At 34.3% G+C, this 21540-nt stretch overlaps 1 protein-coding gene across 1 annotated transcript in view; it reads right to left on the bottom strand.

Annotated features, from left to right (window-relative positions):
- Window positions 1–21540, bottom strand: part of LOC100371315 (cubilin-like) — a 21886-nt gene continuing 346 nt past the window's right edge. Inside the window, exons 2-13 of the mRNA XM_085491936.1 lie at window positions 20316–20513; window positions 17427–17534; window positions 14331–14564; window positions 13660–13758; window positions 12603–12932; window positions 10383–10484; window positions 9167–9412; window positions 7293–7637; window positions 6429–6603; window positions 4844–5028; window positions 4336–4458; window positions 1–2727 (exon numbers count right to left, since the gene is read on the bottom strand). Of these exons, the coding sequence (XP_085348062.1) occupies window positions 2585–2727; window positions 4336–4458; window positions 4844–5028; window positions 6429–6603; window positions 7293–7637; window positions 9167–9412; window positions 10383–10484; window positions 12603–12932; window positions 13660–13758; window positions 14331–14564; window positions 17427–17534; window positions 20316–20513 (2288 nt within the window). The 3' untranslated portion in view covers window positions 1–2584. The remainder of the gene's footprint in view (window positions 2728–4335; window positions 4459–4843; window positions 5029–6428; window positions 6604–7292; window positions 7638–9166; window positions 9413–10382; window positions 10485–12602; window positions 12933–13659; window positions 13759–14330; window positions 14565–17426; window positions 17535–20315; window positions 20514–21540) is intronic.

The raw sequence follows: 21540 nt of genomic DNA on the forward strand, positions 1-21540 counted from the left end.
TTTTATAAGTACTGTAAATCTTTATTTGGCTTTGCATTCGATACAAGGTGTAGTTGTGTTACATTATAGTGAAGGAGGGTTGTTACCTGTGCATGCAGCAGACGGCCATAGTGTGTCATTGTTTACAACCAAGTGTCTAGCCACGCCTTTGCGTTTTAAGCGTGCTGTGTTATCATCACCCGGGACTCAATTCAGTTTGTGTGCAGGTAACTACCCCTCTGCTTTAATGTCCAAGTAACCCACAGTCAGCTGGCACACACGTGATAATAAAAAAAATACGATATTTACTATATGGGGTCGCCATCTTGAATGCAGCATAAAACTAAATAAGAGACAAGTTGTGAAACGTGTTTTTCAGATTCCTACAAATCTGGACAAAAATACAAATCTTTCACAGAAATACGATCCAATGGGATAATATTAAGCCAGCCGATAACAAAATTCGGTCGAATTCGTCGTTATTGTGTGGAAAAATCCCTTAAATACGAACACCTAATTACACGAAGAACATAGAACACTTTCCTGGGGTATTTGAAACCAAAAAATGTCATTCCAGCTCAGCAGCCAATCAGCGACGGCCTTACAGTCAGATGACAATTTTGGTTTCAAATACCAGCTGACTGTGAAGTAACCTAAAGCAATAGCCAAGGTAAAAACATGATTAGGTACAATACATTGTTAAGCTTTTTTGTAGGCAAGATATTTGGTAGTATTAGAAACATAAAAATCTGTGCGCGACTGACAAAACCTGTCTCGTTTATAATACCCTATTTATACAGAAAAGCACCTTCTCAACATGCGACATAATCACAAAACCGAAAAAATTAAAAACTAAATAAAACAATCTTCATAATTCTGTTCAAATAAAAAACAAGATGTGAATTACAATATAATCATTAGTGTTTTTTGAATATCACATGACACCTGCCGCAAAATGTATTTATTTCATAATTTGAATCAAATCATTACCAATGCCTGTATGTTGAAAATTTGTTAAAAATCTGGATTTAAATATCCTCCATGAAATGCATGTGATGTGAAATCGGATGAAAAACTCGCTTAAAGTCACATGAATAGACAAGATTCGAGTTATAGCGCCGCCAGTCAGTTTCTGTGTGATAAGTAGGAATTGATTTTTTGCTTACGTAATTTATTCACTGGTTTCACACTGATGAGCTATCAAATGTTTATGCGATGAAATCACCCCCACAATTTTCTAAGGTTACGACAGAACTCAAAACTTGTCTAATGTGAGATATTTGATCACAGTATCGCACAACATATGTAATATTTTGATTAGATGTTTTGATGTTGATTAGAATTAGAAAAATCAGTGGGAAAATATCTATCAAATATATGGTAAAAAAAATTTTTTTTGTAATGTAGTTAATTCATTTCTGTTTATTAAAATTACCTTAACTGAACACCAATGTCACCTATAAAAAAAACAATAATCATAACAGTCGTTTGGTAACCATTATTATTTTTGATAGCTGTTTGCATTAATCCATAAAAAAATATATAAGCATGAATAAGATAAAATAATCTTCAATTCAACCCAAACCTCCTTAATACTAAAGGAAGTTATAAACAAGATGTTGTTCCAACATGTTGGTGGGTAAAAATATGACATTTAAAGATTAAGTGGGATATGATTCTCATCAAACACAGGATCCTATAGAAAACAGACTAATGATGTTAGCTCATTTTGAAATTTGAAAGACAGACACACCCAACCAAAATTTTTGTTAGAAAAATAGTTGTATTATTAATTTTATTTTACATTTTAGGTTAAGAGTTTTCTAGTTTTGTATTTGAATTTACAGTCTCATTCTCTGGTTTTGTAAACACAAAAATTATGCAATCCAATACTATAAAATACTTCATTTTCGCTATATTCGCTGAAGGAGTAATTCAGTAAAAAATGAAATCCAGCGAATATATCTTTTTCCTATATTTTAGATTCAACTCGTGAAAAATCAGTGAAAATAAATTCCGTACAAAATACGCAAAAAGTCTTTTCAGCAAAAATTAATTCCAGAAAAAATAAAGTATTTTACAGTACTTAATTCCATTCCTCACACTAATTGACTACTTGCTTTCTACTCAGCTTGGTAGAATATAAGTGTTAATTCTATAACAAAGCTCAGATACAATAAAATTAAATAAAATTAAATAAAAAAAAAAAAGATTAAGGTAGATCGATACCTACATGTTTTCGGCATGTGCACATATATTAGCGCATACAGCAATAACAGTATGTGAGAGTTTTTAGCTCACAATCTGTCTTTGAGAAAAAGAAGGAAAATAATATGCATAAATTGTCATTTCAGCAGGAATTTCAATAGATCACAATAAAAACAATTATCCCCATATTTTCATTCCATTTTCCTCATCCTTGTGACGTGAAATATCAAATATGTAAAAATTAAGTAAATGACTTGAGTAGCGTTCTAGCTTAAACTAAAAAGTCCTATGATAATAATATCAGAACACCTCAGAAAAGTTAATAGTTATTATCATCCATCACCATGACAACAATTTATTCACTGATACAAAATTCGACTTCTGTTGTGAAAATTGTTCATATTCTTTCTGCCTCTTCATTCATTAAGCTGTACTTCTTTTTTCTGTACTTCCTTACAATCCAAGGTACACCCAGGATTAAAAACACAGTCCCCACGAATGTCAACACGAATGTCAAGATGATAGCACTTGCTGAATAACCTGTAAAATAGAAATTAATGTAATCTGAATAAATCTGGTAAAACTAAGGATACAAGGATGATACATGATGACAAAATGCGTCTCCGGTCAATATACCTCTACATCTGGTCACTACACCTCTACATCTGGTCACTACACCTCTACATCTGGTCACTACACCTCTACATCTGGTCACTACACCTCTACATCTGGTCACTATACCTCTACATCTGGTCACTATACCTCTACATCTAGTCACTATACCTCTACATCTAGTCACTATACCTCTACATCTAGTCACTATACCTCTACATCTAGTCACTATACCTCTACATCTAGTCACTATACCTCTACATCTAGTCACTATACCTCTACATCTGGTCACTATACCTCTACATCTGGTCACTATACCTCTACATCTGGTCACTATACCTCTACATCTGGTCACTATACCTCTACATCTGGTCACTATACCTCTACATCTGGTCACTATACCTCTACATCTAGTCACTATACCTCTACATCTGGTCACTATACCTCTACATCTGGTCACTATACCTCTACATCTGGTCACTATACCTCTACATCTAGTCACTATACCTTTTTATCTGGTCACTATACCTCTACATCTAGTCACTACACCTCTACATTTGGTCACTACACCTCTACATCTGGTCACTACACCTCTACATCTGGTCACTATACCTCTACATCTGGTCACTATACCTCTACATCTGGTCACTATACCTCTACATCTGGTCACTATACCTCTACATCTGGTCACTATACCTCTACATCCGGTCACTATACCTCTACATCTGGTCACTATACCTCTACATCTGGTCACTATACCTCTACATCTGGTCACTATACCTCTACATCTGGTCACTATACCTCTACATCCGGTCACTACACCTCTACATCTGGTCACTACACCTCTACATCTGGTCACTACACCTCTACATCTGGTCACTACACCTCTACATCTGGTCACTACACCTCTACATCTGGTCACTATACCTCTACATCTGGTCACTATACCTCTACATCTGGTCACTATACCTCTACATCTGGTCACTATACCTCTACATCCGGTCACTGTACCTCTACATCCGGTCACTATACCTCTACATCTGGTCACTATACCTCTACATCTGGTCACTATACCTCTACATCTGGTCACTATACCTCTACATCTGGTCACTACACCTCTACATCTGGTCACTATACCTCTACATCTGGTCATTATACCTCTACATCTGGTCACTATACCTCTACATCTGGTCACTATACCTCTACATTTGATCACTACGCCTCTACATCTGGTCACTACACCTCTACATCTAGTCACTATACCTCTACATCTGGTCACTATACCTCTACATCTGGTCACTATACCTCTACATCTAGTCACTACACCTCTACATCTGGTTACTACACCTCTACATAAGTGATATGCAAATACAAATATAATGACCAATTTCGGGCAAATAAAAAATATTATGTTATACAATATTATGTTTGGAAAACAGCTCAATCCAATAAAAATTTCATACCATTATAGCATGTTTATATGTTTTAGAATAAAACTGTGGTAGATGTGGTTCAAGTGACAATAACAAATCTTACCTGTGCTGGAGGATGCTTGTGGAATGCAGTTTTGCTCATCAGTATTATCTCCACATTGGTCAATTCCATCACACATCCAGTCAGGATGCATACACATCTTGTTATCACATGTAGCATTACATACTAGAATGTAAGAAGATGTATGATTGGGTAAAAGTGTATCACATGATTAGGTGATATCACAAACTTGAATGTGAAAAGATATATGATTGGATAAAAATGTATCACATGATTAGGTGATATCACAAACTTGAATGTGAAAAGATATATGATTGGGTAAAAGTGTATCACATGATTAGGTGATATCACAAACTTGAATGTGAAAAGATATATGATTGGATAAAAATGTATCACATGATTAGGTGATATTACAAACTTGAATGTGAAAAGATATATGATTGGGTAAAAGTGTATCACATGATTAGGTGATATCACAAACTTGAATGTGAAAAGATATATGATTGGGTAAAAGTGTATCACATGATTAGGTGACATCACAAATAATTACCATAAGAGCTGTAACTGAATTTTACAGGAAAACCCTCTTTGACTTTCTCAGTTGACTCAAAGACATACTGTACCCACAGATAGTTATGTCTAGAAAGTAGTGTCAATTCCTTCGCATTGCTGGTGGTAGTATTAGCAATCAGATCTGATCTCTGTGATGGGCCATCACGAATCATAATATAGTTACTGTGGGAAATAACATAGTGAAATTATGGAACACTTAAATATGTACTTATTCTGTAACACAAGCAAATATATTTGATGGTATGGAGAGGTAGCTATTCTGGGTGCCAGCTGGCTGTCTGTTTAAGTGCTAAGACAGTGTATAGGTAAATCCATAAACCCTGTTTATAAACAGATAACAGAGTGTAGTTTATTTTCCATCACTGTTGCACAACAGTGATTGACGAGAGTTACTAACAGGGAACTTTTATTTTTTCTTCTTTGCCCTTGAGTCTAACTAATTTTTCAATGAAATCTTGACTTGAAGTTAATGTCCAAGTAAGCCAAGTGTCACCTGCGCAATTATTGCCGTGATGTGAGGGCGCACTTGGCATATAATCAGTGCTATGATATTCATAGTATATCACGCAAGGAGTGGCAGGAATTTGTTCGAAACTTTGAACATTTTGAAATAACTTATTTCCGGATATAATAAATCATTGCAGTTACTTTATTAAATAATGATAAATAAAACATTGTGGAAATTAACTAGCCCTAAAAATTGTGAAATCAGCAAATAAATTTATGCTGGCAGTTTCTTGATCAGAGTGTGACATACAAATACGATCTATTACAAACTAGTTGAAACTATGCAGGAAATTTCTAAATCAAACGCCGATATTACTAGCTTTATTATTTGTTAGTTACTACTGTTCCAAAGATTTAATTACAAATTACATTGATATTTTAATAACTAAACAAAATTTCACTAAAATTTGTGATTAAAAAGTAACGAAAGTTGTAAAGAAAGTATCAAGAGTATAAGCACTAGAGTAAAAAGGAAACCAAAGCACTATTTTAGCCCATAGGTCATACATAGGTGTGTGCTGAGACAGCAATTCTCGTAATGACACACATTTTTTTAGAAAACTGATCACCGACCTCTGTGATTATCATACGAGGGCTTGGATTTTGTACAGAGAAATCTTACCCAAAAGAATACTAGAATAAAATTTAGAAGAATTTTCAGAAATGTAATAAAGAGGTCTTGACAACAACAGTGAAAATGACGTTTGATTTGATGATAAGACACTACAACCTCACTTCAGTACGTACTCTAACATTTCAGAATTTAATTAGTGCCAAATAATATTACACTGTATAATTTTTTATGGTGATCAAAAGCAATCATTGGCAGGGCTTCTACATAAAGGAGAGATCCGCATTTAAAAAAGATCAAAAGTGTGTGATTAGTGATAAAAATAGTCCTGCAACCACTTGTACGATATCAGCACTTTTTGAAACTAATTGAAATCTACACATTCATCATGAAAACACCAAGTCCATGATTTACAAAAACCATGACAACACAGTGTTTGAAAATAACAGGTTGCAGAAATTCATAGATGACTTATAATGTTTACCTGGTCTTGTTTTTGACCTTTGCAGGTTGAAACCTCAGTGATACAATAGTTGCCATCTTTTTGGTGATTGCAGGAACCGTGATGATCCATATACACATAGTTTTTTTAGCAACGGATTTTGGATATCCAGGGGTAGAGAAGTTCCCAGAGCCATTAGTCAGATTACCGCCACAGTCTGAAATGTACACAAACTATTGATAAATGTATATATCAATATCACCTTATTTGGGAGACCCATCACAGATTGTCATGTGACCATATCCTGCTACCTAATTGGATAACAGTAAGATTAGTAGTCAAACACAAATCAACAAATTTTGGGGGTTCAGGTGAATTAACCTTTTCACCTCCAGACTTTCTCGCCCAAATTTGTCTGCACTTTTTTCTTATATTTTTCAATATTTCTGGAAATATGGAGCCAACAGACAAAGTTTGGGTAAATTCTCAATTTTTATAAAAAAAAAAATTAGACTATTTTTGTCCCAATCTTCTGAAGGAAAGTACAGATTATTTTGTGATGAAAAGAGGGAACTGATGGTGAAAAGGTTTCTTAATGCTATGGGAAGTGCGCCCTCACATCAGGGCAATAATTTTCCGGGATGACACCCAGCTCGGCATGCTGTGTTTTTTTAGTAAAAACTGAAAATGAACTAAAATTTGCCTGTTGGCTCCAAAATTAGGGTTCATTTTCAGAAATATTGAAGAATATAAGAAAAAAAAGTGCAGACAAATTTGGGTGAGAAAGTCTGGTGGTAAAAAGATTAAGAAGCTGAGCAAAAAACTTTCTGTTCTTTGTAAAGACTGCAATTTTCTGATCTCAACAATTGGTATTTTAACTGTGGGTGCAAAACTTATGGGACTTACCTAGTAATGTGTACTTGATATTGAACCCTTGGTTATCAGTCAAGTCTGTAATGTTGGACAACACGCTGCTGAACGTCACGTCCACTGTGCTACCATTGAGTACTAGATCGTTTGGCAGGACACTACCAGTGTAGTTAGCAATCACAGTTGAGGTGGTACCATTGCTTACTATAACCCGGCTGTAATGTTTCTCATGCAATTTGAAGGTGTCGTAGTAAAGGTGAATCAGTTTACCGTTCGGCACAGTTAAATTGTTTGTACAGTTAGCATTCAAGGGATAGTTCTTTGGAAAGTTACGTGATTGCAGTTCACCGCTGCTCAGTGCAGTCATTTTTCTTTGACAAGCTGTAAAAAAATGTAATACATGTATTCAAAGTGAGTCAATCCACTATACATAACATATAAACTAATGTACTGTAGAATACTTTATTTTCGCTTGGAATTTATTTTCACCATTTTCGCTGAAGGGATGATTCCGTGAAAATAAAATCCAGCAAATATACTTTTTTTCCTACATTTCACATTAAACTCATCATAAATCAGTGAAAATAAATTCCATACAAAACGCCCAAAAAGCCTTTTCAGCGAAAATAAAGTATTTCACAGTATTATCTTTTTAAACTTATCAGTACGTCAAAGTATATGCATTATTTTGCTAAAAAATAAATTATCCATTGGCAATCAAATTTACGGCAACATTTATTTTTAGTCGATTTCCAAACAATTTAATACATGTATATATTTTCATGAATGATCACTACCGGATACATAGACAGACTTTGTGAGACTCAAACATGAATAAAAAAGTGCATGGTTATTTATTGTTGAGTAATTCTCCTTAAACAATTCAGGCACCATAATTTTTCATCAATACTAATTCAAAGTTAAACTATTCAAAACTCCTGTGTGAATACAGAACATATACAATCATTCTGTTTTATAAAACAAGTGACCTGACATTCAAAATAGCTTCGCTGTCCTACAAGAACATTGCGGTACCCGAGTCAAGCAATGCACACACAGAAAACCAAAATGTTCACAGAAATTATGTGCAAATCCAATATCAAAACAATCGGGCTGGCAGCATTCAAGAATAATTCAAAAATAGTCATTTTTTTTATAAAAGTAAGCATCAGAGCGATTGAGACAGTAGTTTTCAAAAAGAAGTGGAAAATGCAACTGACGGACAATAGATGGACATCAGACTGATAAATGGGTGATGGACAATCACCTATATAAACAGCTCTGCTATATCATCTACGATGACAGTGGAACTAACAAATAATAAGGATATGAAGGAGCAATGACATTATAGGTGAGGATCATCAGCCACCAGATGTTTACCAATTTGATAATAATCCATAAAAATTTTTTTTAGATTGAGCTGAGTTTTTGTGGCTGAAATGAGACAATATGCAAATTAACTACTTAATATGCATGGTCATGGCTTCAAAACAATTAGCTAAAATTGAGATGTAGTTTCACAATACGGCGTAATAAAGTTATTATTATTATTATATTATCTGCACATTACCCCCAAGGTACCTATGTGCTACATTTGATCAAAATTACAGACAGACAGACAGACAGACAGACAGACAGACAGACAGACAGACAGACAGACAGACAGACAGAGGAGCTAACAATGACGTCCTCGTCTAAATTGGTATCCATGTACATGTGTACATTACAATATCTCTGAAAAAACAGAATCAAGGAAATCAAAACTTGTAGGTAACTGCCGCAAGTTGACTTGTTATGATATCAAACTATATTGCTTCTCACTTAGCAGAATCCACACTGTGCACAATCAGTAACCTAGCAAAAAGAGAACTGGTCAATTCCAGATATCAGACAACTACAGTTTTACTTACAGCCAAGTTTCGCATAGACAGCTTTAAAAATGGCATCATTTCTGTTTTTGGCAGGGTTTTGAACATACTGAACAAAAAGTGGTCCGCCTTTGGGGTCATTGGATAAAATGCCCGAACTGCTTTTTGAAGTGCCACCAGTAATCTGTGCAATTTTTGATCCATTTGTACTGAAGCCATAATACACGGTAATATTACTACCAATGTCCATGTTAATCTGGTCAAACAATACCATAGGAACAACCCCATCTGATAAGAAAATGTTTATGATTAAACGTTGAAAAAAAATGTATTAATAATTATTTATAATGGGTCTATGGTATCCACTTCTGAAAATGGTACACCAATTTGGTGAGAAAAAAGCTTCTCTGACTTGTTGCTGATATCAGTATGTCCATTCAAAAGATACAATAATATATATTGAGTGCTTTAAGGGGCAGTTAAAAATCAAAGCATCTAAAGTAAATATAATCTGTTCATTTACATGTGTAGGTGTGAAGACAAAGATGATTTCAATTACTCTGCGCAGAAATTGGAGTATTTTATTTAATATAATTGATATATTTATAGGAGTTTTGAATGTTGAGAGGAGAGATTAATGCGCATATGTTTTTATTATATTGTACAACCCTGCATTATAAAGTTGTATTACTCTCTGTTCTGTTTTCTTAAGTATTTTCATAAAAAGGTCTTTTACGATGTCCTCAATATATATTCTTATTCACATTTATGTTTAGATTCTGTTGAAACAAAAATGACTAGCCATTTTGTGCTATTTCCCTGCCATAGTTTGATTTCTGTAGAATACTGTACTTTATTTTCGCTTGGAATTTATTTTCACTGAAGGGATGATTCCGTGAAAATAAAATCCAGTGAATATACTTTTTTTCCTATATTTCACATTAAACTCATCAAAAATCAGTAAAAATAAATTCCATACAAAACAACCAAAAAGCCTTTTCAGCGAAAATTAATTCCAGCGATAATCGAGTATTTCACAGTATTTATTATTATTATACTTTAATAGTCAGAATGTATTAACTTATTTCAGTTATTATTTAATTTTATTGTGATATTTTGAATCTATGACAAATAAACATAATTATTATCCCGGGCTCTTGATCAGTAGCTTTTGTTTTTGCTCAATGACAGTCTACTGCAAAAAAAATCTACGAAGCAGTCCATTATCTTTGATGAGAGCAGACTAATTGTACCTTACCTCCAGAGGGATTCACCAACCATCCGCATTCTGCAGTGTTGTTCATTCTACTGGATTCCAAAGAGAAGACTCCAGCATCACTCATGAGGTTGCCATGACAACCTGTCATGAAAAATGGTAGGGAACAAAATATATTCAGAATGGGAGACATTAAAGAAACTCAAATAAACTTATTTTTATTTGTTTACAGCCTCACTGATCACTGATGTGAATGACATAATATTGACCTTTTGAGTTTAAAAGTCAAATTTTGTTGTCTTTCATAAATCAAGCCTGCACACTTTTTTCCCCAATTTAAAAAAAAAAATTCGACCAATATTTGTCGTCAATGGGAATTTAGGTTGATTCGAGTCTGAATTATAAAAGATATTGAACCACCCAAATGTTGTCGGTAAAAAATACTGCACCCAAAGGGTTGACCACTGTAATGAACACACGGTTATAAGAAGAACTGACAGTATAGTATGATAGTCTAGATTCAAGGACATGAAAATATTTCTCCACAATTAAGCTATATTGTTATCACATACAATGTAAACAATATGTACAAAGGCAATTTAAATGTGGGGGTATTTTTTCAAATATTATAAAGATATCATATACATATCATTTTAGTGCATCCTTACAACTTTATTTTTCCAATTGAAATTTTATACCGGGGTACCGGTAATACAAATTTCCAGACTACCAGGTTTTGTTGAAATCTGTTATAGCAATTCCAGGCACTGATTTGACGCTGAAGTAGTGCTAGATGTTGATAACTTACTACAATAGGTTACACACTTTGTTTTCAAATTTACAGAAGTTGTTACAAATAATGCAGACAGCGCACCGGAAGAAAGCTCCGCCCATAAAAGTGGCTGTACATTAGTTTTGAATTTCTCCTCCAATAAACGATCAAGGCTCTCGACTTAGTTTCGTACTTCAATTTGCGTCACATGTTATTTCAGTGAGAGGGGCGCATAAAGTGGTGGCACTGTAAAGAACGTTATTTTACAGAACCAGCTGACCATCTGATCATGTCAGAATTATTGATCAAAGTGCATTATTCCTACTATGGAAATATACGTATCACGCCTGCAACAAATGTCCTATGAAGACATCATCCACTATATCAATAATGAAATTGAATACATAGAAGGGGTGTTGTTCGATTATTAGTTCTCAACGATGAGAACCAAAAGATTGATGTGCCACCAAATAATCGCTTTAAAAAGCTTATCTATTGGCAACACACGATCACACGTCCGGGGAGGGTTTCCGCCACACACAAGTAGTTTTTGTCGAATTTCCCGTCCGTAAATGTGCGGTCGCAATGTTTTATAATATTCGACATAGTCTATAACGTTGTCAGTTTCCTGGCAGGATACTCTCGGTGGTAACAAACCGTTTGACGATATTATAAGCTGTCTGCTTTGAAACACCATTTCGATCTCTAATCTCAGCAAATGACAGTCCACGAAAATACAAATCGCCAACTCTTGTTCTCACTTCAACTGGTTTTTTGACTCCTTGCTTTTCCATCGTGGTGCTCAAACAACTTGGACAAATGCCGATTTGTAGACACGCAATCAACACAATGACCGACCAAAAGTGAATGAAAGACAGACGCGCCTCAAAGTCTAGGTGTACCTAACCTTGTAGCAAAAATAGAAAACATTGTGGGCAATATCTGTCAATCATTCATCTGATTTGCAGCCGATGTTTATATTTCTAGTTACAACTTATATAAATGTGAAAACAAAGTGTGTAACCTATTGTAGTAAGTTATCAACATCTAGCACTACTTCAGCATCAAATCAGTGCCTGGAAGTGCTGTAAGTGGTTATTGAAGGTTGAAGATTGCCTAATTTATGCAAATTTGATAATTATTATTCATAGTTTCAACCCAAACCTAATCATGACTGTGGCTCATCCTAGGCCACCAAGTTTTGTAGAAATCTGTTAAGTGGTTCTTGAGATATCAGAAGGTTGTCTAATTTATGCAAATTTGATAATTATTATTCATAGTTTCAACCCAAACCTAATAAACATAACAATAGCTTATCCCAGATGTACCAAGGTTCATTGAAGTTTGAACCTGAGTGTTTATTTAGATATCAGAAAATTAACATGTGAGAGTCAAAATAAATTGTAAGGATCTAAAAAAATTATATCAAAAAAAAAAAATATCACATTTCTTGAACTAATTATTTGATCACGCATAAATTGTGTACAAACCTGCTTGCACAGCACTGAAGTTCCCAGAAAAGAAATCATGATTTTTAAATCCCTCTACAACCAAGAGAAGGTATTGACCGCTGGAAAACACCGGATAGCATCCAGAATCAAAGACAGTTATTACAGGTGCTGCTTCACTGTCACCGTCATAAAATGTCATTCGTGCACTGTTGTTCAATCTACAAATGCCAAAGGTCAGTTGCACTTGATCAGTACTGACGGTCATGTAATCGCTGCTTGCGGAAAATCTGTAATACTGCTTGTCCACATCAGTTGTAGCATTAAGAGCAAAATTCGTAACGAAGTCTGTGAGAAACTGCTTCCCATAATCTACAAGATAAAGTTAAACATTATATCATTGACAGCCAAACACTAAAAATTCAAATAGTTTCACCACACCACTCACATGCAAGGCCAATTAATTTTACCCATGTGTCCATTTATATATTGAAATGAAATCAAAATTGAGACAAACTTTTGGTATTCATCATTGTTCTAGACATGAACAACAGGGTATTGTAGTCAAACTACCGAAATATGCTTCAATTTAATTATAGGATTTCAACACAATTCCAATTTCTCTTTTATTGGCATATCTTTCAGGGTTTCCTGGTCTTCTAAAATTAGTTAAAGATCACAACAATTACTGGTATAAGCTTCCATCATTGTAGGTTCGGTAAGCTTATAAATAATCGGTTAAAATTGTTTAAATTCGTAACTGTTGGTCACTTCGATCCATCCATGCATGAATAAAACCGTGTCTAACTGTACAATGGAATTAAATCCCCACTCAGACTCAGACTCAGACTCAGACTCAGACTCAGACTCAGACTCAGACTCAGACTCAGACTCAGACTCAGACTCAGACTCAGACTCAGACTCAGACTCAGACTCAGACTCAGACTCAGACTCAGACTCAGACTCAGACTCAGACTCAGACTCAGACTCAGACTCAGACTCAGACTCAGACTCAGACTCAGACTCAGACTCACACTCACACTCACACTCACACTCACACTCACACTCACACTCCAGTACAATACACCGTGACACACACCTTGAGCTGTGACAGTGATTAATGACATAGCTGTTGTCAGTTGATTAGTCTGGAAGCGAATCCACATGTATTCGGTTGTTGTCAAAACACTCGGTAGCTCTTTAAAGAAATACAAATAAAAACATAATTGGCAGCATTATAGAAAGCATGCGGGTTTTAATAATTGTTTCCTGTGAAAATACAGATACAGAATATTAACACCTATAATAACATAGTAAATCAATTGATGTACAGTACAAAACTTATATGTGCATTTTAAATATCATACTGTGAAAAACTTTACTTTCGCTTGGAATTAATTTTTGCTATTTTCGCTGAAGGAATGATTCAATGAAAATAAATTCCAGCTAATATACCCTTTTTCCTATATTTTACATTCAACTTGTCAAAAATCAGTGAAAATAAACACCTAAAAAGTCTTTTCAGCGAAAATTTATTCCAGTTAAAAATAAAGTATTTTACAGTAGTTGGGTTAATTAAATAATTAAACATAGAAATAAAACCGAATAGAAATCAATTTTGATTTTGTGGGTATTTTGGTTCAATATTAATTCAAGGAAAATTTGAAAAAAAATTAAAAATATCACCAAGAATTAAAAAAATTGTATGACATGGTTGAAGACAATTTATCAATAACCAAGTAATTTCTAATATTAGTAAAATGTAAATACCTCCTTGCTGTCCAGTAAATTGACCAATCAGAGGGCTTGATTTCATCCCTCCGTCTCGTACAGTAATAAGATATTCGTCAGCAGCAATTGACGTCTCAAATACACTCATTACTGTTTTGTCGTTTTGTGCCTTCACCAACCACCAGCAGTCAAGCACGTTATCAATTTGGCCAATCAGTCCAAGTTTGGCAGATTTGTTCTTGTTTGTCAGTTCAATGTTTGAATCACCACAATCTAGAACAAAAATATTAATTAATATCAATTTCTTTGGTTGGCGTCAACAGACATGAAAGATTAGTGCCAGAATTTTGTGTCAATTCAAGCGGGAAACGAGGATGATGCTAATCTGGTAGTAATCACTTGTGTCTGCTGAAGACAACCTGAGATAAAATATCGTAGGATTAAATATTAATCAGGTGTATATTTCCACAGTACAAAATAGTGAAACGAGGGAGTGTTGATGGTGGAACTATTGCTGAAATAACACTGAATAAAAATGTATCATTGTACACATCTTGTATGCTAATTTTGTTGACACCACACTGTTCTATATTTCACATCTCACCTACATTGTGTGGCAATTCTGTTCATTCATGATATTTGCTTAAATTCGCTGACATTTTTTTTTTAAATTACAACCAATTTTTTGGAGGGACTAAAAAATAATTCTGAAAATAAAGACTTGACCTTGCCAAAATGAACCATTGTTAAAAATATCCATATTGTTATTAGACCGGAAAAATATCAACCCTGCATTAACCTTTTCACCACCAGACATTCTCGCCCAAATTTTTCTGATATTCTTCAATATTTCTGGAAATAAACCCTAATTTTTGGAGCCAGGAGGCAAAATTTGAGTCAATTTTCAGTTTTTAAAAAAAAAAATTGGGTGTTTTGTTCCAATCTTCCGAAGAAAAATGCAGACTATAAACGGGACTATTTTGTTAATTTGAGATGTATAGAAGGAACTGGTGGTGAAAAGTTGAAAAATTATTTTCAAACCCAAATTCTAAATGACTTCAGTGCCCTTTTTTGGTCATCCTTTCTATATAGTCTAGCTCATTTATAATTAAAATGCATTTTCTGTTTCACAATATTTGTCTTTAATGTTGTTCAATTTTATTCAATAATATTATTTAGTAAAATTGCATTTTCAAAACAGTACTTGAAGCAGACAACAACAACATTTTTACCAGCAAGACTGAAAAGTTACCAGGCGTTCAAGAAGGAAGTAATTCTGCCAACACCCTTGATATTGTATCTCGATAGAAACAATAATAATAATAATAATAATAATGATCTTTATTGCATCTTTAGAAATACAATCTTTCTATCAGCAATAAAGTAATATAAAAAAAAAAATTAGTGTGTTAATAATAAGATAAAAATAATAGTAAAAAGTACCTAGTAATGAGTTTCTAAAGAATTTGTTATTTCTGATTTCAAAAGATGTGTAAATATACTTCCCTACTTGTTTAATTATATTTATGTTATTTATGACACCACACAAACAATGTAAATGATAAAACGTAATTTATTTCGGCAAAAAGAGGGGCACGCTGTGGGACACCTCCGTACTTAGCCCGCACAAACGGAAAGCAAGAACTTAGTCCCACAGCAGGCCCCTAAAACAGAATTGTAATAAAAGATTGCTAGCTACTTAAAGCAAATGAAAATTGCACTAAAATAAATGACCTAAGAAAAGAACTAAGAAAATACAAAGCATAAAAAATCTGCAAAATGCCAATAGGTTGATAAAATGTACTGGTATTAGTCGTTAGCGGATGAAATGAAGGTAGGAAACTACCAGTTGTTAATGTAGAGACTGCGGAGGCTGTCACTACGTGAAGTTACCGTGTTATTGGTAAATGCTGCGGAAGCTGCAAATTACCGGTAGAGACAGCGGAGGCTGTAACTACGCTAGTGATGGAGGCAGCGGATGCTACCCCAGTAATGGTAGAGACAGCGGGAGCTGAAACTACGAGTATGGTAGGTTAATGCAGGTTATAACTGTAAATAATACCCAGTAAATAGCATCTCCCCATCTTGGGGGGAAATGAGTAAATGAAAGTGAAACGAAGCCCCCCTGGAGGTGAATAGGGCTGGTGGTGGGTCCGAGAAGGTCGAGATGCACGACTTGACTAAAACAAAGAGGCAAGCGAAACTGACCTTGTTCAAAGCACGCGCGATTATGCAAATGTGCTGCATCATAAATACAGCTTAATGTAAACATTAATCTCCCATTTATGACACCACACAAACAATGTAAATGATAAAACGTAATTTATTTCGGCAAAAAGAGGGGCACGCTGTGGGACACCTCCGTACTTAGCCCGCACAAACGGAAAGCAAGAACTTAGTCCCACAGCAAGCCCCTAAAACAGAATCGTAATAAAAGATTGCTAGCTACTTAAAGCAAATGAAAATTGCACTAAAATAAATGACCTAAGAAAAGAACTAAGAAAATACAAAGCATAAAAAATCTGCAAAATGCCAATTGGTTGATAAAATGTACTGGTATTAGTCGTTAGCGGATGAAATGAAGGTAGGAAACTACCAGTTGTTAATGTAGAGACTGCGGAGGCTGTCACTACGTGAAGTTACCGTGTTATTGGTAAATGCTGCGGAAGCTGCAAATTACCGGTAGAGACAGCGGAGGCTGTAACTACGCTAGTGATGGAGGCAGCGGATGCTACCCCAGTAATGGTAGAGACAGCGGGAGCTGAAACTACGAGTATGGTAGGTTAATGCAGGTTATAACTGTAAATAATACCCAGTAAATAGCATCTCCCCATCTTGGGGGGAAATGAGTAAATGAAAGTGAAACGAAGCCCCCAAAATGCTGCAATGATAAATAAATTGCAGCAATGACCCCCAAGATAGAAATATAAATAATTTTTTTTTATTATCTATATATTATTATCATGTATATTACTGCTTTTATCTAGATTTCTTTTCAAACAAACAAACAAACAAACAAACAAACAAACAAACAAACAAACAAACAAACAAACAAACAAAAAACAAACAAACAAACAAACAAATAAATAAATTTTACAAACTCATGATCAAACATTGACTCTGGTACATACTCACCTGAGATATGGACAAATGCAACTTGTACAGACGAGTTGATATTAGTTATTTTGTAAACAATTGACACCGATTTAGTCTCAGAAATAAAATCCACAAATTTGCTGTCATCTGTAAATCAAAAATGTAAGAATATATTTAATAAAGTACAAATTTAGAAACAGAATACAAGTACCAGGACATACATGCATTGTTATAAGTAACAATTAACTTAACTGAGTCAATCTAACAGTCCATATGTATTTATTGTAAACAAGATGACAATGCTGTCACTGCAGTGTGACTGTAATCTGCAGGTACTAGTGCAACTGTACATAAAGTAAGCAGCCTGTCTGTCGGCTGAGATACCCCCGCTCTTAGCAATGCACATTTCAATTAAAGAACTGAAGATACAATTAGACAAGCAGCCTGTCGGCTGAGATAGCTCCATTGTTAGCAATGCACATTTCAATTAAATAACAGAAGATAGCATTAGAATCAAAAAAAGCTTATAAAGAACTCCCGTGTGCTGAGAGTATTGAAGACACATTAAAAATTAATTCAAAATTACTTGTACATGAGATATTGATAGAAAAGCTGACAACTAATTAATATGTAAATCGGGTAACTAATATGAACAGAACAGAACAACAAAATTATGAATTATTATGCTAATTAGAGGAATAATATGAACAAATTTTAACCCAAAATTAATCAGGCCTGTCTATTGTCCTAGAGCATTTATGTACCAAATTTTATTCAAATGTGATGATCAGTAATTTAGATATCAGTGTTAATTAATTATGTTAATTAGGTGATTAATAACCATAAATATTTACCAAAAACTAATTGGGTCTCTGCATAGTTCTCTTTAAAAGTTTCATTAAAATCCAATTTGTGGTTCTTCATATATCAGTGGAACATTATGCAAATTAAGTAATTAATATCCAATTAAAACTAATCAGGTCTCTGCATAGTCCTAGAAGATCTATGTAGCAAGTCTCATTGAAATTTGATGATTAGTACTTGAAATATCAGGCAAAAGCTGAAAATTAACTAATTATGCTAATAAGATAATTAATATGCACAAATATTTACCCAAAAATTAATCAGAGGTCTGCACAGTCCTTAAGTAACTATGTACCAAGTGTCATTGAAATGTGATGATTACCACATGAAATATCAAAAGCTGAAAATTAATTAATTATGCAAATTAGGTAATTAATATGTACTCATATTACCCTAAAAACTATCAGGTCTATGCAGTGTACTATGACATCTATGTACCAAGTTTCATTGAAATGTGATGATTACTACTTGAAATATCAAAAGCTGAAAATTAATTAATTATGCAAATTAGGTAATTAATATGTACTGATATTACCCTAAAAACTATCAGGTTTGTGCAGTGTCCTATGACATCTATGTACCAAGATTTATTGAAATGTGATGATTAGTACTTGAGATATCAGTGGAAAAGCCAAAAATTGATTAATCATTATGCAAATTAGGTAATTAATATTGCACAGATTTTTACCCAAAACTAATCAAATCTGTGCATTAATTTGGAGCATCTATGTGCCAAGTTTCATCAAAATCCAATGAGTGTTTCTTTAGATATCATTGGAACAGTCATGAAACAGCTTAAAATCAGCTAATTATCATGCAAATTAGGTAATTAATATGCATGGATTTTTACCAAAACCTAACCAAATCTGCGCATTGGCCCAGAGCATCTATGCACCAAGTTTCATCAAAAATCAATGTATGGTTCTTGAGATATCAGTGGAACAGACAGACACACACACACACACACACACACACACACACACACACACACACACAGACAGACACACTAACTGCAAAGACTCCCTTTTTGTGCTTCGCACACGGGAGTCAAAAAGAACAATATGTATAGCATCAAAGCAAACGGACTTGCTGTTTTCAACAAGAATTCAAAAATATCACTTTTTACCAAAAATGACAAAAATATTCACCAAAATTAGAAAATTGCAAGTATTACATGTATGAATGAAATGAACAAATCTAAGAGAGGTCTACTCAAGGTATCAAAGCATTCAGGCTTGTAGTATTTACGAAGAAGTTGAAAAAGTAAAAAGTTGACAAAGACACCAACGGACAATCACTCATATGATAAGCTCCGCTCGACTAAGTCGACAGCGGAGCTAAAAAAGGTTTTCCTTCTGATTCTAGCTTTAAATTTGCTTAATCAAGGGTTGTCACGCCGTATCCTGTTCGATATGGGACTCATAGCGACATACACAACATGTGTAAAATACATTGTTTGTTCAGGAGAATTCGAACACGCGCTGCGCGACGACCATAGCCCTTTAACCTGTTCACCACTAGTTCACATAATAGTCCTATTTATAGTCTGCAGTTTCTTTCAGAAGATTGAGTAAAAACAGAAAATTTACTCAAATTTTGTCTGTCGGCCTTAAAATTATAAGGGTTCATTTTCAGAAATATTTAAGAATATTAAAGAAAAGTGTACATCATCAATTTGGGTGAGAAAGTCTGGTGGTGAAAAGGTTAAAGTTATTTAATACCACAACAAGAAGATGTAAGTTAAACATTTAACATTTTTTAAATAATGCTTTCGAACCCATGCATTAAAAGTTGATTCATATCGGTAAAATATAATCGGAAACAGAATACAAACATTTTCCTATTGTACCATAAATTATACATTACCAGTACGCAAAATTCCCCGAAATAAAAATTACACGAGGCACAGGTTCCAAATTAACACATGTGATGACAAGAAGGAAAAACATTTTTTTATGTAAAAGTATATCTAAAAGTTTCTTCCAAAAAAAAATTTTTGATTTTTTTAAAACTTTCGGTTGTATCCCGATACAATGTCTAGTACAGCTATCTATTAATTATTACCTCTATATGTTGCTGTCTGGGCGCCACTGGTGAATGTCAACTTCCCCTTCAAAGCATGATCATCAAAAGAGAAAGCAATCTTCTTTCCCGGCAGAGCTGACAGTGTATAGGTACAACTAATGTCGTCGTTGCTTATTGGTCGATAGTACACACCACCCAAATAACCAGTCTGCAGATCGCCTATGTCACTCGTGCAAGCTGAATAACAGATAAACAAATATTTAGTGATAGTACACTGAAAATTCATTTCAATTTTGTTGTCTATATCCAGGTGTTCAAACAAAACTAACAAATAAATTTATTACCAGGTACCAGTAAAATATGGCATTATATGTACGCACAATTTGATGAGTTGTTATATTCATACCTTCCACCGAGTGTAATTCACTTATAATTAAGCTTTTAACTAGCTTAGCATGCTTTCAAAACAACATATTCTTAATTGTCAGAATAATCTGCCTAAATTTATCTTGTATACGTAACGTGGGTACTCTTACCAAACAGAAAGATCTACCTAGAGCTGCCACAGACCTGTTTAAGATCTGTGGCAGCTTCAATAATGCAGCTCATGTGCAGATCAAACCGAAGTTGTTGGCTGCAGATATCAGCCTTATTTCGGTAAAAACTGCAGACACCATGCAGCCCTCTGAAGATCATTTGACAGCTCTCTGGCAGCTGATGCCTTTATTGTGTTGCATGTTTGAAAAACAGTCAATGAGACTAGATTATTCGCAGCTCAAAACCAAATCTATACACATGTGGTGCAATTAATCTTTATATTTGAGCTGCAAGGAAACGGTTGGAAGACGTATGCCATGAAAATATTATTAAGCAATGCACTCTGAACTAGTTTTTCCCACCTATTGTGTTAACTGCCACTTTTGAAATTTGTTACAAATTTGTTTTTATAACGAGACAGCACAGAATTTTTTCATCACAGGTTGTGGGACTAGCCAAATATTACCAAGAATAAATTGAAATTATTGAAGACAATGACGCTCACTTTAACCTTTTCATCACCAAACTTTGTCACCCAAATTTTTCTGCACTTTTTTTCTAAAATTCTTTTATTATAATAATTGTGGAAATGAACCCTAATTTTGGAGCCAACAGACAAATTTTGAGTCAATTTTCAGTTTTTACTCAAAAAATTGGGCTCTTTTTGTCCCAATCTTCTGACAGAAAGTGCAGGCTATAAACGAGACTATTTTGTTAATTTGTGATG

The sequence above is a fragment of the Saccoglossus kowalevskii genome, chromosome 17, assembly GCF_978046115.1.
Source record: "Saccoglossus kowalevskii chromosome 17, keSacKowa6.1, whole genome shotgun sequence".
NCBI lineage: Eukaryota > Metazoa > Hemichordata > Enteropneusta > Harrimaniidae > Saccoglossus > Saccoglossus kowalevskii.